The 18,847-nt window shown below is 31.8% G+C and overlaps 1 protein-coding gene across 1 annotated transcript; it reads right to left on the bottom strand.

Annotated features, from left to right (window-relative positions):
- Window positions 1-12,763: 12,763 nt before the first annotated feature.
- Window positions 12,764-18,126, bottom strand: LOC139867549 (ADP-ribosylation factor-like protein 2). Its single transcript, XM_071855914.1, has 5 exons — window positions 18,062-18,126; window positions 17,822-17,932; window positions 15,084-15,246; window positions 14,191-14,271; window positions 12,764-12,961 (listed from the first exon to the last, which is right to left on the bottom strand). The coding sequence occupies exons 1-5, from the start codon at window positions 18,124-18,126 to the stop codon at window positions 12,824-12,826; spliced, it is 558 nt and encodes a 185-aa protein (XP_071712015.1). The 3' UTR covers window positions 12,764-12,823.
- Window positions 18,127-18,847: the final 721 nt, after the last annotated feature.

Below are 18,847 nucleotides of genomic sequence, written 5' to 3'. Positions count from 1 at the left end.
TATCATTTGACGTAGATATGATTGATTTCCAGATTTCAAGGGATTTGAAGAAAATCTTCGTAATAAGATTTGATTCTCCGGTAACCAAGGGAATTAGGATCCGCTTTAAATGTGATCGTCCATTTTAAATGTTTTGTCGGAGATTTTCTTATAAATTCACCTCCTTCGTTTCCTTACAACTCACACCTTCTGTTGATGCATTTTATGCAAGTCCCTAGACATCTACCCACGTCCATTGCAGGTACAACAGTTTATAGGCCACCATGATTGCTCGTTATTATCCAATCCGTGTTTGTATGTGATTAAAGGAACGGCAGGAACGAGATTTAGATGTTTGACTATGTTAGACTTAGTCAGACGTACGAGTGAAGCCTCACTAGTACGGCTGACAGGCTCATACGCACGGTTGATGCTGAGCTAAGCACAATTACAACCTAAATGAGAAGACACGAGTGAGTGATCACCCGTACGGCTGATGAAGCCAACTCGTACGTGTGATGGATGAATTGTACGGGTGAGTCAATAGCAGGGGTATATAAAGTCTTATATTCTTCATTTTTAGGTTAAGGCTCTCATTTGTTACACACACTCAGATCTGGTGAGCTCCTCCGATTCTCTCTCAGTCCAAATCACCCAGGTGGTGAATAATAGCTCTAGGTGTTGATCTAATCACACTTGATTTAGTTGTGGTTTGACTAAATTAATACAAAAAAAACTTAACCTATTCACTAGAGGGTTTGATTCACTTATTCCGCCATTGTGTGAGTTAAATCTGTTGATTTCTAAGTTCCTAGTCATGTTTCATCACCTTCTATTCTTTCCCCCTCAACTCATATTTTAAAGTATTCATCAATATGCTCCATCCAGTTCTGATTCTCGATATACTTCTAACTTTCACATCGGTCATTCTTCTTTTTCATCTACCGCCGGAAGAATCTATTTACTTCTACTATACTCTTGGGTTTATAGTGTTTCTAGTTCTCCCGTATCTTTATATTGCTATATGCATCGATATATATGGTTTATAAATTCTGGTTTGTCGTTGGGCTTTATATCTTCCCTTATATTTCAAAGTCTCTGCTTCTGTCTTCTATAATTATTGTCATTCACAGTTAATGCTCTCTTTTATTTGCTGCAATTTATACCCCAATTTCTACTTCGGAGTTTTGTCCTTTCGTTTCTTCTTCTAGCAATTAAGCACCGCTTGTAATGGTCCAGAATTCGCAGATATGAATTTCGGAATGAGCATTGTTAAAGTTCTAGGAAGGAAATTGTGATGGCACGATCTTGACTTGTCAAATTACCAGAATACCTTGGAAAAGGCCGAATCATCAAGAAATATTTTCTTGATATTTTAGAGGTTAAATAGAATACAAGAGTTGTATAACATGGCACACGATGATGTTATGATCTGTGAATCATCACGTTCCATTTAGAAACTCATCATGACTTACTGTAATATAATCACGTTAATCAAGTGTCATTATATTATACTAATTCATGCTTCAGTTCCCAACACTACTTCAAAAATATTCCTATTTTAAACTCGAATGTTTCAGAATTTAGAAACTAAAATAGTTTCTTTTATGATGTAATACAAATAGCGCGAAGAGGTAAATGATCTCGGACAAGAATCATTATGAAAATATCTTCAGAAATATGGAGGATATTTATAATGAAAGATACGATGATATCTTAGAATTTCTAATATCAGAGGTTGATGAAGGATATTGTCTGCAGGGGTTTAGAGTCAGAAGCAAGGTATTCGTTAATGACTTCAGCAGGTACTGAATCATTTGGATCCTTTGAAGTTAGGTTCAGTCTTTGTGATTTGTCCACAGCTTCCTTCATACTTTGCTCAATCCGTTTTCCAGTTCCAACTCTTTTATTTTTCTGAGCTCTGCCAACACACTACTCTTTATTATCAAACTTTTTACTGTTAAGGTCGTTTTATAGTTTTTGCTGCTTCTTCATCAATTTCGAGAACTATTCCGCAGTTTAGGGTGTTTTTCAGAAACTTCACATTCAAGTATGTAAGTCCAGGAGATAGACGTTATATATACACATATAACTGTTGGCGTGGACATGCTGCGAGATTTCAAAATACTGATTGCTAATTCCCGATGATTCGTATTGCAATTCTCGTTACAAGATGCGAATGAGTAAATGATGGGGTTTTGATAAATATAATGATTTTTTTTGGAAAAATCTCAGATCATTACGGTTGCTGATAAGTTTACAGCTAATGTGGTGAAATATGAAAGGTTCCCCGGTAACAATGGCGAAAGGGCAACATTTTTATCAAGATTATGATAAGGCTACTCCGAATGAAAAATCGAAGTTGTCTTGCTGGAGCTGTGATAGAATTTGCTACTTTGAAAAAGGAATTGCAAAGTTATTTTTGCTAATAAATGCCAAAGGATCTGACACAGATATGTGTTGAATTAAGACTTTGGTTTCGAGAGCTTTTTAAGTACATAACTGCGGGTAATATGTGGTTGGATCATCATCTCGATTGCTCATTAATTGAAGTGTCTTCAGAAATTTTTGAAGGGTTTGAACACAGATTGTAATCGTTAATATACATTTGATGTTCTAACATAGTTTTGAAGTCAAAGTATAATTTCGAAAGATGTAGGAATTAAAAAGTGATGGTACCAGTTATATCTCGAATTGAATTCTGAGGTTTCAAAATCAAAATATGTAATCGAGTTTGAATGAGTATGGTTGTTTTGATTTCTATGAAAGAATGTATATTATTGTGAAAGTATGAAGTATAGTTGATAATTTGCTTAATCTGATTTGAAGAATGTAACATATCAATTGTGAATATATATATATATATATATATATATATATATATATATATATATATATATATATATATATATATATATATATATATATATATATATATATATATATATATATATATATATATACATGTATATATATATATATATATATATATATATATATATATATATATATATATATATATATATATATATATATATATATATATATACATGTATATATATATATATATACATATATCTCGGGTATTACCTACCCGTTAAAAAAAATTCACAATTAATATTTTGTACAATCTTTATGAAAATATATATGTATATATTCTCTTCAGATGTAACATAGATTTTAATGAGTTAATACTAAATTAAACTCATTCGATTTACGGTTGGAACTAGAATTGAATAATCCCTTGAAGGCTTTAGAGATTACATAAGTATTTCTTCAATAATATTGAAATTATGAATCAATACCTCGTTATTTGTTGAGGCGTGATGTTAGTTTTTGTTAAATTCTTGTGAACTTCGCAAAGTACGAATGATGTTATCTGAAAAGTTTCGGCTACATCAATGATGAAGTGTAAAATCAAATATATACTTGATTTATTAGGAATTGGAATTTGTTGAATTGAGACAGAGATTGTAGTTAACACTGGTTAAGTTGCGGCCGAAGGACGTACATTATTGCATATTTGTAATATGAATTAACCGATTAGTTAAGATTCACACACAATAGCTTAGCACGGAAAGATTTATTATTTTTTTAAAATATATATATATATATATATATATATATATATATATATATATATATATATATATATATATATATATATATATATATATAATATACATATAATTTCTTCAGAAGGATTGAGTTAATTCTTCATAACTAGTTGATACAATATACGCGTTATTGATTCGTAATGATATCCACAGTGATTCTTGAACTGACGGAGTTTATGATGTTATAGGTGTTGTTGATTCTGATGTTAACTGTACTGATGATGCTGGTGACGTTGACAGTACTGTTGATGTTGTTGGTAAAATAAGTTTAACTTGTTAATCACACACCATTTTTGTCAGGGTTTCTACTCTTCCTTCTATCATTTTGGTTCGCTTAACTGATTTATGGTTAGGGCTAGATTAGATAATCTCTATGACTTTAGAGATTATATAATCGCTGCGGAATGTTTCTCCAATGAAGTTATGAATTAATATTTCGTCAGTTATTGTTGTTGGTACTCCTTGGTATCTATGGTGCGTATGACGTTGATGCTCGTGGGACAGATTGTGAAGTTGAGGTTTACGACGCGGTTGTGGTTGGAGGTGGTAATGGTACTGTTGGCGTTGATGATGGTGGTACTAGTTATGCTGCTGGTGCTACTGCTGGTGTTTGTAATCTCTTCACCATATTCTACCAAAGCCACTACCCGAGCGCTAAGCTCGTTGACTTCTTCTATTACACCAGGGTGATTGTCGGTTCGGACGAGCGAATAAATAAAATCTAGAATTTGATGTAGTATATAATCGTGACGAGATACTCTGGAAATGAGAGAGAAAATGGTATTTCGAACAGGTTCACCGGTAAGTGCTTCAGGTTCTTCGCCTAGAGGGCAATGTGGTGGATGAAAAGGATCGCCTTCTTCTTGTTTCCAATGATTGAGGAGGCTACGAACCCATATCTAATTCATCCAGAATAGGTGATGACTGATTGGTTGATCCATTCCGGTCACACTGCTTTCGGAGCTTGAGTAAGATTCCATTTCGGAATCCGAGTGACTTGAACTGATGACAAATTTCATTTCGTACGATTGGATACAGGATTTTTCGATATAAAATGATTTTCCGGCTATCGGGTGATATTCCATTTACATAGGATATCTATATATATAGATCAAAAGATTTCGTAGATTACGGAGGAATTTGCGGGATATGTCAGACAAAGTTTAAAGTAACATATACGATAAGATATGATTTAGCAGATACGCTAAGATATGAATTTTGTCCATACACTACTCATGCAATTAATGTAGCAAGACGTGTCTAGACTAATAATGATAAGCATGTAATTTCCTAAGGATGATAAGCAGATGATTTTTGACTAGAAATGATAAGCAAAACTTTTGACATGCAGACACGGTCGAAGTCCAGACTCACTAATGCATCCTAACGACTTATCAGTTAGACACACTAATGCAGACCTGGTTCGCTAAGACCACCGCTCTGATACCAATTGAAAGGACCCGTTCATATACATTATAAACGATTCACAATAGTTGATTACATTGCGAGGTATTTGACCTCTATATGATACATTTTACAAACATTGCATTCGTTTTTAAAAGACAAACTTTCTTTACATCGAAATTTGACAGGCATGCATACCATTTCTTAATATCCACTATCCAACTATAAGTTGACTTAATAATAATCTTTGATGAACTCAATGACTCGAATGCAACGTTCTTCGAAATATGCCATGAAAGGTTCCAAGTAATATCTTTAAAATGAGCAAATGCACAGCGGAAGATTTCTTTAACACCTGAGAATAAACATGCTTTAAAGTGTCAACCAAAAGGTTGGTGAGTTCATTAGTTTAACATAAATAATCATTTCCATCATTTTAATAGACCACAAGATTTTCATTTTCAGTTCTCATAAATATACGTCCCATGCATAGAGACAAAAATAATCATTCATATAGTGAACACCTGGTAACCGACATTAACAAGATGCATATAAGAATATCCCCTATCATTCTGGGAAATCCTTCGGACATGATAAAATAATATCGAAGTACTAAAGCATCCAGTACTTTGGATGGGGTTCGTTAGGCCCAATAGATCTATCTTTAGGATTCGCTTCAATTAGTAGATCGGTTTACTAATTCTTAGGTTACCAAGCAAAAGGGGCATATTCGGCTTCGGTCATTCACCCATATAATGTAGTTTCAATTACTTGTGTCTATTTCATAAAACATTTATAAAAATTTCGCATGTATTCTCAGCTCAAAAATATAAAGGGTAAAAAGGCAAATGAAACTCACCATACTGCATTTCGTAGTAAATATACATATAACATCATTGAACAAGTGCAAGGTTGGCCTCAGATTCACGAACCTAAATTAATTATATATATATTTATATGTTGGTCAATATTTGTCTAACAAATTAAGTCAAGTCATAGTGTACCACAATCCTAATGCTCGAGACTAATATGCAAAAGTCAACAAAAATCAATTTGACCCAAAATGATTTCCAAAATCCATACATGATTATTATTTAACTTAAATATATTAAACTTATATATATTTAAATATATTTATTAGATTTTGTTAAAGTAATTAATAAAAGTCATTTATTAATAAAATTTTATATTAAAATAAGAATATACTTTTATGTATTTTAAGTAAATAAATTTATAAAGTTCATTTAATATCATAGAAATATAATGATAGGTTTTATTCATGTAATTATATTACGTGTAATAAAATATCTTTGTATTATATATTTATTTGATAAAATAATATCGATAATAACAATAATAATTATAAGTTGTATTATTTTGTAATAATAGTTATTATTGTTCTGCTAATAAAATATTTATATTTATATTTACTAAAAATGATATTAAAATGATAATTTTTATTAATAATAGTACTAAGCTGATAATAATAATGATATTTTATAATAACAATGATATTTCTATTAAAAATGATAATTTTAGTAAAAATGATAGTTTTAATATTAATAATTCTTTTAATGAATTGATAAAAATAATAAGAACGATAATTTTATCTAATTCAATATCTTATAATATTTTAATTTCATCATGATACTCATAATCATTATTTCCTAATTAATTTGTAAAATATCTTTTAGTCATCTTTTATATCGCATTCATAATAATGATAATAATATTAGTCATAATGGTTAGATGATACTAATATTAATTTTTAATGATAATAATACTAATAATAATAATTATCATAATGATAATACTAATAACTATTTAAATTTTTTTTAATCATAATGATAATATTAATAATGATAATAATAATAATAATAACAAACAAAAAAATTCTTTTACTAATTATACTTAAAAATGATAATATTATTAATCATAATAATAATAATAATTAATAGATAAAAATAGTAACGACGATAATATCGACGATAGTAATAATAATCATTTTAACAATAATACTAAAATTCAGTTGACTATAATTTCTAATCTGTTCATCGAAATCATTCGAGTTCTAAATGAAAAGTTCTTAATTTTTCGCTAGCTTTCCAACGACATGCATATCTTATACCTTATCTCAACCGCATACGTAACTAATTCAAGATTCAACATATCCTATATAATGGCAATATCAAAAGTACAAGCATGCATAATCCTATATTCTCGAGCACTAGTCAGGGATACCCTATTAATATATAAAAGTTAATTTATGAGTACTCACGTATCAATATTGAGATTCAATATTGCAGGAAAGGTACGTAGACGCAACGGAGATGATAAACACTAAATTGACCTCGCGAGCATACCCATGAACCATACCCATCACCTCCATAGCTATAACCCATAATTTCCTTAGCTCTATCCCGCTCATAAAACTCGTTTTGAAAACACGCGAGCAGAACCTCGTCGTAGTATTTTATGTATAATACTAATAATACTCATATTAATAATAATAATAATAATAATAATAATAATAATAATAATAATAATAATAATAATAATAATAAGATTAATAATAATAATATTAATAATAATAATAATAATAATAATAATTTAAATAATATAATTAATACTCCGTAAAATGGAAGAGATATGAGAATGGATTACATAATGCAACTAGTTTGGTTTTTATAGGATATGAGCCACCAACCCCCATCATTCCAGTTTACACTCACAAATTACTAGCTACCGACACTCTCTTATGATTAATATATATAGTATTTAATAAATAATATATTTAATCTTTAGAATTAATTAAATATTATATTATATTCTCATGCATAGTTGATTTGTAATTTTAGCACCGATGAATTGTACGTTGACGCTCGACTTACATGTTGGTTCCGGTTTCTCGAACGCATTTTTGTAAGCTTAGAAAACTAGCACTTTACGTTTCGTGACACGTACCTTTATTAATAATTAGACTTAAATTAATGAAAAACTACCCCACTCAAAGTGTAACTTAATCTTTTGAGTGTTTTGGTCATTTACTTCTATAAATCATATCCTCGTTATTCATCAAAGTATATTTAATAACATAAACTTAAATCCAAAACGTTTTATGACTAATTTGATATTATAATTTATCACTTTGTAAAATATAAATATATTTTCATTTAAAAATATAAACTTGTACATATAATAGAAATATTTATGTAATAATATAATATTTAGTTTTTTGAAAATAATGTTTCAAAGTTTATTTTAAATTCATTTAGAAAATCTGATAACACGTAATGTTTACACTTTAAAACTTAATTTGATATAATTCATTTACGCGCCCTTGTTTATTTTAATTTCCTCAAACCTTCTAAATAATATATCTTAACATCAATCAAATCGAATAAACAAGTATTACAATCGTTTACTTAATTAATTTAAAATCAAATACATCTAATATATATAAACACGTTCTAAATACACGTTGCAAGTTATCTATAAATTTAACAACCAATAATCCAACTTACGTTAATTAAACAAAGACATTTTAATAAACAGGTTCTATTATATCGAAAAAAACGTTTTCGCACGTTTGAAAATAGATCAGTCGAATATTATGAAATCCAGTTCTCCACTAACTTTTGCCTAACCTTCGTCAGTTGATACATTTGTTCTTACTTGTAAATCACTTTATCATTTATTCCGAATACTGTTAAAAAGAAATGATTTCTTAAATCAACGTGGGCCTCGTAACAGAGACTCGTAATCATAATTCAATGTATCTGATAATTCAATCATATGATATTATCTTTTAATCTCTTCGATAACTATAATAACTTATATTGAAACATAATACGTTCATGTAAAGTATTATATATTTAATACTTTGTTAATGTTTTCAACTAATAAGTATATATTATATATACATATCAATATACACATAAATGTTCGTGAATCGTTGAGCATAGTCGAAGGGTAATTGATGACTTGAATATAGATTTCAAAACTTTCGAGACTCAACATTACAGATTTTGCTTATCGTGTCAGAAATATATAAAGATTAAAGTTTAAATTTGGTCGGAAATTTCCGGGTTGTCACACGAGACTACTATCTTCAATAATACAACAACATCGAGGTTGGCCGAACTACACGAGCCTCAGTAATCCACAACCACACGAGATCACTACCTCAGTAAGATGACCGAACTACACGTATCATCGTGAATTCGCATCCACACGTGACTCACTTCCCAATATCAAAACCCACGATCCCGGGATTATACAAATCCACATCATCGGGGTCATCCAATTCACAACTCCATATCAACCCTTCGCCATTGGGGTTATGTAATCCACATCACAAGCACAAGTGATAACGTACACACAAAGTGTGCACCTCGCCAAAGGTGGTCAACCAAAATGCATAATCGTGCCAATTGGACCCATACACAAGTCCATCAAATCCACCTATATGTGAAGTGAGCTCTATGGCCGAGAATCACTTCACACGACCCGCACCCATCCTACACATACATATGCACATAGGATATTAACACTCACCTTATCGTCTTGATGAAAGCAACCGAACAATTCTGCAACACGTCAATGGAAAGTACCTATTCCATTATCACAATACAAACAACACAAGTAGGGTGGACTTACAAACCAACCCAAATTGACACTTAGTGCAAATTCGACCCAAATGCACTTCCAAGCACAAACCGCGCCCAAACTAACCAATAATCACTAACACAAGTGTGAATGGTCCTAATACGCTAATTGAACCCAATCATAAGTGTTAAACACCTATCTTGCCCAAATTGGCACATAAACCCTAATTTTGACCCATAAAAGTCAACATTTCACCATTTGCTAGATTTGACTTTAAATCGCCATTAACACAAGTTTATACTTCCACTTAACTCATTTTAAGTTTATAAACTCAACTAAATTGACAATCGGGCATAAATATCATAAAACCCTAATTTTGACTCTATTCAAAATTAGTCAACCAATCGAGCCCAAAAGGCTTCCAACACCTCAATAATCACTAAATACTAGTGATTACACCCGTTTACAAGTCTTACAAGCTTACACTTGCTCACCAAACCCCAAACCCGCCAACAACAACTATAAACCCGAATCTTGGTGTTAATCTTCAATTAACAACTAATGGGGTTTCATTTATGAACATGCAATCAAAAGCCCCAAATTTAGATGATGAACACGAAAATGAAATTCAGAGTTAGAGCTTACCGCTAATATCACCTTGTAGCTAAGAACGAGGAGAACAAAGTTGCCTCTTACGCCAAAGATCGAATCACGAATCTTCCTTTCCAAAATCCCTCTAGAATGATTTGAAGAAATGAAGAAAAGAGAGAAAATGAGGAAGAAAAAGGAAAAAGAAATAAGGAAATGAAATGGGTGGATGGGATTTAAGATCCCAAATCTGGCACATACGCAAAATGACCTAAATGCCCCTAAAACCCCTTAATATCACGAAATTGGAACCAACTCGTCAGAGGTGCCGCGCCGCGGCCCTCTTCCTCGCGCCGCGACATATAACGCGGTCTGGATCAGTTTTTCATGCCATCTGATCCTGATTTCAGTTCATTGCCGAGCCGCGGCCTATTCTGTCGCGCCGCGACCTTGGCCGTGGTCTGGTGCCTGTCTTAACGTGCTTTCTGAAAACTGAAACAAGTTGTATGCCGCGCCGCGGCCCCTTCTGCCGCGCCGCGACCCAAAGCGTGGTCTGATCATTTCCCACGTACATGAACTTTAACACCCGAATACGCCTCAAATCTTTCATACACTAGTCGTACATACACGACACACCTCCATATCATATACGGGGAAAACGGGGTGTTACAGTATGCGTGCAGACAACCAGACACATTCGCTTTTATAAGAGGGGTCCAAACGGTATCACCTTCACCGACGCCATCCTCGCCGCCCTACATCCGTCTAGCCATCCTCGCCATTTTTCATTTATCTCAAGCAAATAGCACTACGAAGTTATTGGAAGAAACACTTACACATTTAGTTGATATATTTGTACCACACAATTATATATATATATATATATATATATATATATATATATATATATATATATATATATATATATATATATATATATATATATATATATATACACATGTAATCATGTGAGAATGTTCTCATTTATATTTATGGTGAGAACAGATCTAGACCGGACAAACTTTTAATCAATGGTTATGAATGTTTAGAGTTATTTAAATCTAAAAAGTAAATGAAAAGGGCATATATGGAAAATTTCGTTCCTTAAACTTCTCATTACTCCAATAATAAATCTATAACCACCCCATCATGTTAACCATCATTTTCGGTCAAACAATAACACGTCCTCATCTCTGCATTTCTTTTTTCAACTATTTTGTCAATATCTAATTTTTATAACCTGGTAAAAAATAGTGGTTCATGATTTTTCATATAAAACATGTGATTAAATGAGTGCATACGGGTCATCGCTTGAAGTCTCGGTTGCATTTACGCTAACAACTCGAAACTCTCGGATGCATCTATGTTCAATCGCTTGAACAATCGGGTGCATTGCATTCATCGCTCTTGAACTCTCTTGTGCATCCACGTTCATCGTTCGAAATCTTTGGTTCATCCATGTTCATCGCTCGAAGTCTTAGGGTGCATCCATGCTCATCGCATGAAATCTAGAGTGTGCTCGTCCCATGAAATCTAGAATGTGGATGCAAAAGATTCATCATTTTTTCATGTTTTATTGCTTGATAGTAATTTTAGTTATAAATAACCAAACGTATACATAAATTTTGATGTCATGTATCCACATTATTGAAGATCAAGTTGTATTAATTAAGTGTATAAATTGGATTCACCAAACTGATGAAAACATATATTGATATGCAACATGATAGATACAGAGTATCAAATTAAAAGAATGATATGTTGGATTCAGTTATATTTGTTGGACATCTCACTTTTAAATAGAGAATTTTTTTTAATATATAAGAAAAGCATCAAAATTAAGAAGGGTAAAGTTACACATATACCCCTGTTCTCATTGTTATATATCTGTGAGAACGTTCTCACTGGATTATATATATATATATATATATATATATATATATATATATATATATATATATATATATATATATATATATATATATATTGAATGCCAATTAATTTAAATAAGTATGTCATGGTTGATAGTGTTTAGTCATTGGTTATTTTTGGTGAGGAAGCGTTGATGTGGCTGATGTGACAGCTAATCCTGGTGTGGAAACTTGTCATGGTTGAGAGCACTCTAATGTAAAACTGAAAAAATGCCGATTTTAGGCCTTTTTAGTGATCACCCAAAATTTTGTTATGGTATCATGATTTCAGCCATTAAGCTATGTTGAAATGGTTATTGAATGAACACACTTGCAATTGAACAAAAATATGTTCTTATATTGAAAAAATAGAGTTTATGGTTGGAGAGTTACAATATTTATTTTTGAATATGTTCAAAAGAAACGAGTTTAATATTGATAGTGGTGAGATCTAACTCTCCCAAACTAGAGATTCAAAATACATAATTACCAATAATTAATCGTTTTAGTTTGTTTATAATGTAAGTAACAACGCCATATTTTATATATTTTATACATTTTAGTTTTAGGACATAATTACTTGAAAACTTTGTAACTATATAAAAGGTTTTACAAACATTTTAGTCTTGAGGGTTAAATTTTAGTTTTTGGACCCAATGTTGTATAATAATTCACTAATTCCAATTTAAGGTTGTACAAACATTAGCACATACAAAACTAATCAAGAACATAAATTCGTGAAGCAATGTCTTGAACCAACCAATCAAATCCCTCCAGCAGTCCATCTCCAGTATATGCACTGCACCCAACGATCCGCCAATGCCGTGTTTTATCCATGGCATCCAAATTTAGTACCTGAAAAAAAAGTCAAAGATAAGATCAGCTGCTACACACCTTAGGAGCTCTAGTTTGGATTTATTAAACGCAGTTTTGTTTATAAATGGATTGATTTTGGTTTTTTAAGCACGGGTCAAATGGGTCATGTAAACAATTTAATCTAAATGGGAAAGGGGACAAATGTGTCGGACAGTTAAAGTCATCCGAAGGCTAGTTTTAACGCCTAAAACCTCAAAGATTTTCGTTTCCAGATATTTAGATTATCATTGTAATAATGTTTAAGTAGACATGGATACCACAATAACTATTTAAAAAAACTTTTGTATATGGGCACACAAAGTGGCTGCATGTCAACCAAACTTGACCTGACCCGTTTCAGCCCATGCAAGAAAATGACTCATTTCGCCCAGAACACGCTTTAAGAAGTTTGACAACACAGCCAACCCACTTAACTTCAGTTTTTTCAATTGATATGTATTAATTAATGGATTTTTCTAATGTTAGCCCTTAGGGCTATCCTTAAGGGATTAACTTCCAACTACCACAAATTAAATAAAAAATGAAAAAATCTCTAAATACTACACACGTTTAATAACCAACCAAAGTCAAAATGATTTTATTAACTTCCTTTTTTCCGATTAGATAAAAGCAAAAAGGAGAAAATAGTCTCTCTACTAAACGCATTCACAATTTTAAGATACAGATATGTTAAAATCAAGACCAACTTGATTCATTCTCAACAAGTAAATGACATTATTACAATTCAGATCGTTGTGTATATTATTATATGGATTTATAAATATAATCAATACATGTCCTTGTTAACTGCCACATTACATTCATCCGTATAATTGTTTAGTGTTAACTGTAATCCGATATCATTGTTTATTCTTAACTTTTATCTCCTTCGATTACTGTATAATACTGTACGAGTTTCCTTTATTTTTGAATATTACGATTTGTTTGTGTATTTTGTTTGTAAACAGCGAATCGGGAAAAATACAAAAGAGATTTGACTTTCTAATATATGAACGTGGTTTGTAATTTACTGAGAGGAAAATTTTTCAATCAATATTAAATAATAAAATATATGAGCAGTTATCGACATCTAGATGGAAGTTATAATATTTAGTTGGAAGTTAGTCCCTTAAGGATAGCCCTAAAGGCTAACATTAGAAAAATCCTTAATTAATTATCTCAGTCTTTATGCATCCCAGATTTGTTTAAAAAAAAAAAAAAATCCTTACTTTAGCTATTTCATCTGGTGAAAGTGCACCTTGGATGTCCTGTTTATTAGCAAAAACGAGTAGTGATGCTCCTGATAGCCTCTGAATTAACATCGCAACAAAAAAAAATAAAAAAAAAAATATAAAAAAATAAAAAGAATAAAAACAAGAGATGGAAAAGTAGAAGTTTGAAAGATACGATACAATATTCCACATAAAACAGGCTATTTAGTTTTGGCTCGATGATATCGCATAATTATATAGCTTTGCAAGTGACAGTTTCAACTAATGCAATAATGAACTATCCCCACCACCAGAAACGAATAGGTCAGTTCGTCTAAAATGAGATTTACCATCAAAATGATAAATATATCATATTCAAAAAATCAAAGAAACATATACAAAGTCAAAGTTATAAGCATAGGGAATAGAAGATTATAAATCCTATGTTTGATATAGATAATTATAAGAAACGGCAAAAATATACATATAATGATGCATACCAAAAAGTACCTTACTTGTATGTATTATGAATGATCTTTATACTGACAAACTTTTGCAGATATGACCCATTACATATACGTTTTCTTATAAAATGCATAGTTCTAATAAAAAATTTATGTTGTGGGCAGAAACAGACAACAACAATTGATGTGATAATGATAGTATAAGTGTGTCACCCAAGGTTCTTTTTTGTTCGAGCATGTACTTAGAGAGTTAGAGTACAAGTTAACATAGAACGCCCATATAATACACTTTGTAACCTCTTCTACTACAAGTGATGTAGTTATAGGCATAATAAGCAAACAACAATATGGTTAATTAGGCTCGATGGAGGTGTAAAATTCAAGAATCATATTCACGTGCAATGATAATTTTGGTATGACGAAATTCACAGTAGGAGTCAAGATTACCTCTTCTTTTAATAGATTATCAAGTTCAAATTTACAGTCATTGAGCCTTCTAAGATCTGAACTGTCAACAACCCAAACCAATCCATCAGTTTGCTCAAAGTAATTTCTCCAGTAAGACCGTATCGTCTTTTGACCACCAACGTCCCATATGTTGAGTGTGTACCTGCCAGTAACTAACTCTCAGCTAATACTAAAAAAAAATATACAAACTCTCACAAAAACATTAAAAACCTTTTAAGGAATGAGCAAGTAATAATAATATGTGTACACTTGTTACTTAATTTCCAAACAAGCAAGTACCATGTGTGTTGAGGCATGGGGTCGGCCAAACTATGCACGTGCAATGATTAAAATAGCATGAGTTGAAATCGAAACTAAATGTAGCTACCTCTGGAATTAATGGAGAAAGAAGCACGGCGGATACGGTCACGATAGAGTATGAGTGGAGACCTCCACGCTGCTCGGGATGCAAAGTTTTTGGTCATCAAGATGCGCAATACAACAACAACAACAACAACAACAAAATCCAATACCACATAAGTGGTGTATGGGGGAGGTGAGATGTAGACAATCGTTTCCCTATCCGAGAATAAAGACAAGTCATTTCTCCACCCAAAGTGGAAAACACTCTCAAAAGTAGAGAAAGTCATCCCTTTCTCTATTCGACGGATAGAGAGATTGCTTCCGAGTGGACCTCCGGCCAATAAGTAGGAAAAAAATATTACTCCTCCAGTAGTCACTAAAATAGTGGATAATGATGGCTTTCAAACAGTTCAAATTAAAAGAAAGAATCTGGGTCAAAAGAGAAGGCAGACATAGGGGTTTAATGTGGGGTGAGGAAAACATACATTGGTCTATAGAAGAATGTGGCTCAAAGTGATTCTAATAAAGGCTTGCCGAAGGTTGCACAGGTGGATACAAATAGGTCAAAAGCTAGGACAAGTAAGGCTTCTCAAGTAAAGATTACAAATTCATTCAGAGCTCTTCATAATGACTCATATATAACTTAATGAATAAACCGAGCAATGTTGAATCTGATAAAGATGAACGGCTGAGTTTATGGCGGGGAAAAAGGTTACTAAGGCATAGACTCCGTTTAGAATGAAGTCGGGCTGGTTGTAGATTTTCTCCTTGTCTAGATGAGTCGCTAGGTTTTGTAGGTTTTACTAGTCCTAGTTATGTGTGTATGATCTAGCTGGGTCTTTGATTTTATGTGAGGCCACAAGATGCGCTTGTGGTCGTTTGTTCCTATTTGTACTTTTGTTAATTTTTTAAATAATATTTAACGGGTAAAACCCTTTACCAAAAAAATAAAATTCCAAACAAGCAACATACTTGTAAAAAATAGTAACGCACAGAAGCTGGCATACTAAACTTTTATATATTCATAAGTATGTTACTTGTTTATAAACAATATATCTAATAAAGGGTATATCCAAATATATGACTAGAATCCAAGTTTATTACATATGCCTATCAAATTTAATAATCCGCTAAATGAAAATAAAACAATAGCACTTGATTTGAAGACAAGCATTCCACCAACATCTTAACAAAGAGAAAAACAACACTCAAGCTGTAGAGAACACCAAAACATAGGCTCTGTTCCAGAGTCTAAGTTTGGAGAGAAGAGAAAAGAACGAGAAAGAAGGTAAATGAAATTGGTTTTCGAGAGTTTTAACATAAAAGAAGTGGAAGGAAGGGAATTGATAGATTTAGCCTAATTTTCCCTTCAAACTTTCCTTCCAAATTGGGATGATCAAGCTTCCTTCTCTTTCACTCCTCTTCACTTCATTTCTTTTCTTTCACAATTACACTCTGGAACAGGCCCTTAAGCAAGATAACCACTCTAGTTCATAAATTTCATGGCACAACAAAGAGGCGGTACCGGGAAAAGATTCATATGAGGCAAATTTTAATGGTTACTCGAGTCGAGTCTTGAAATTGATTGTGTTTTCAGATTAAAACGTAAAAACAATTTAATCATTTAAGTCTTAATAAACATAGAAAAAATTTAAATTCATGCTCAAGTTCTTATTATCATGAATATTAATATTAATATTAATATTAATTATTAGTAGATGTGAAATATTCATTTGAATCCATAATTTTGCTTGAGATCTTACAATCACATGTGATTGAATCTTACAATCACATGTGATTGTCATGAGTCATGACAATCACACGTGATTGTCCCGCGTTTTTAATCGTAGCAATTGATTATATTGATCCAAGGGTTGAGATTTATCCCTTGGTTTTCAAGCAAAATTAAGGATGCTAATGAATATTTCCTATTAGTAGATATCCAAAATCCTAGCGCTAAACAAACGATTATCAAACATACAAAAAAAAAAAAAAAAAAAAAAAAAAAACGAACTTGGAAAGAAGCTAAGATACAATAAACAATTATATGTGAACAAATTTGAAACAGGTCACCTTCTCCAAAAAATTTTACAGTAAAAGCTTGAAGGGGCAGCTGCCCACACTGCCCCCTCCCTGGTACCGCCTTTTTAATCTCCAATACAACAAAAATATAGTTAGAAGATTGCAAGTCAGATCACTTTAAACTAGCTTAAATGGAAAATTTTCAATAAGAACACTACATTTTCCAATCTAAACTACAACTCCAGTATTTTAATCACAATCAAAAACTAAAACCCTAAATGTAAAATAGCACCAAATCACAAACAAAAATGTAAACTATTTGTAACTGTGTGCAATAGAGAGGGAGTATATACTTATTATAGATCATGGTCTTGATATTGAAGCCAAGAGTAGGGCTAATAACACTTGTGTCTTCACCGTTAAGTTTTAGTACAATTGTTGTCTTCCCTGAATTATCAAGTCCCCTGTTCATAATCAATCAATCAATCAATCATTAAACAATATAAAGGGATTATCAGTACAGATTAACACTTAAAAATAAAGTATATATACATATACATTATTTATATGTATAAATTTAAGGGAATGCATACACCATAAGAATGCGCATTTCCTTTTCTTTCCGCTTGATCTTCCTAATGATGCTGAGGAGCCCCATTGGGAACCCTAAATGCGTCCTGGATCTGATATAGATTGCTCGATTCGATTGTAGAAGGTTTTTCAAGAGAATTACGAACCAAAATCACCTGCTGTTCAAAAACTTTGATTTGGATAGTTACACGGATTCAATATCAGATCAAATTATTTTTGGAAATTGGATTATAGGAGTAAGCCGAATAAGTTAGATTAACTACTCTTAAAGCAAAAAATAATACCTAGTCAACAAGAAAGCTTCGGTTTATTAACCTCTTGATTGTCGTTTGATTGTCATTTAGAATTTAAATTGAATTCCAGATATGATTTAAAAACTATATAAATTTGATTCTACTATTTTCATGACGTACCAATTTTATTTTACTATTTTTTAAAAAAAAATTCTACTTATTGGTCGGAGGTCTACTCGGAAACAATATCTTTATCTGTCGAATAGAGAAATTGATGACTTTCTCTATATTTAAGAGTGTTTTACTCTGGATGGAGAAATGAATTATTTTTATTTTTAGATAGGGAAAGGCTTATCTACATTGTTTTTGTTGTTGTTGTTGTATACTTAATCTAATTTTTTGATAATCATACCAATCATTCTTAATTTTGTAAAGATAGCAGGATGGTGATTCATGTGCTAACTTCTATTTACTTAGACTGTTAGCAACGGTATCGTCGTGGGGAACGGTCGGCATTGTGGTTCAACGACGCGGATGCTAGCGGCCACCATTGAG

The sequence above is a fragment of the Rutidosis leptorrhynchoides genome, chromosome 9, assembly GCF_046630445.1.
Source record: "Rutidosis leptorrhynchoides isolate AG116_Rl617_1_P2 chromosome 9, CSIRO_AGI_Rlap_v1, whole genome shotgun sequence".
Classification (NCBI taxonomy): domain Eukaryota; kingdom Viridiplantae; phylum Streptophyta; class Magnoliopsida; order Asterales; family Asteraceae; genus Rutidosis; species Rutidosis leptorrhynchoides.
Note: the sequence above shows the minus strand (reverse complement) of the source record. Positions and strands in the feature narration are given on the sequence as shown.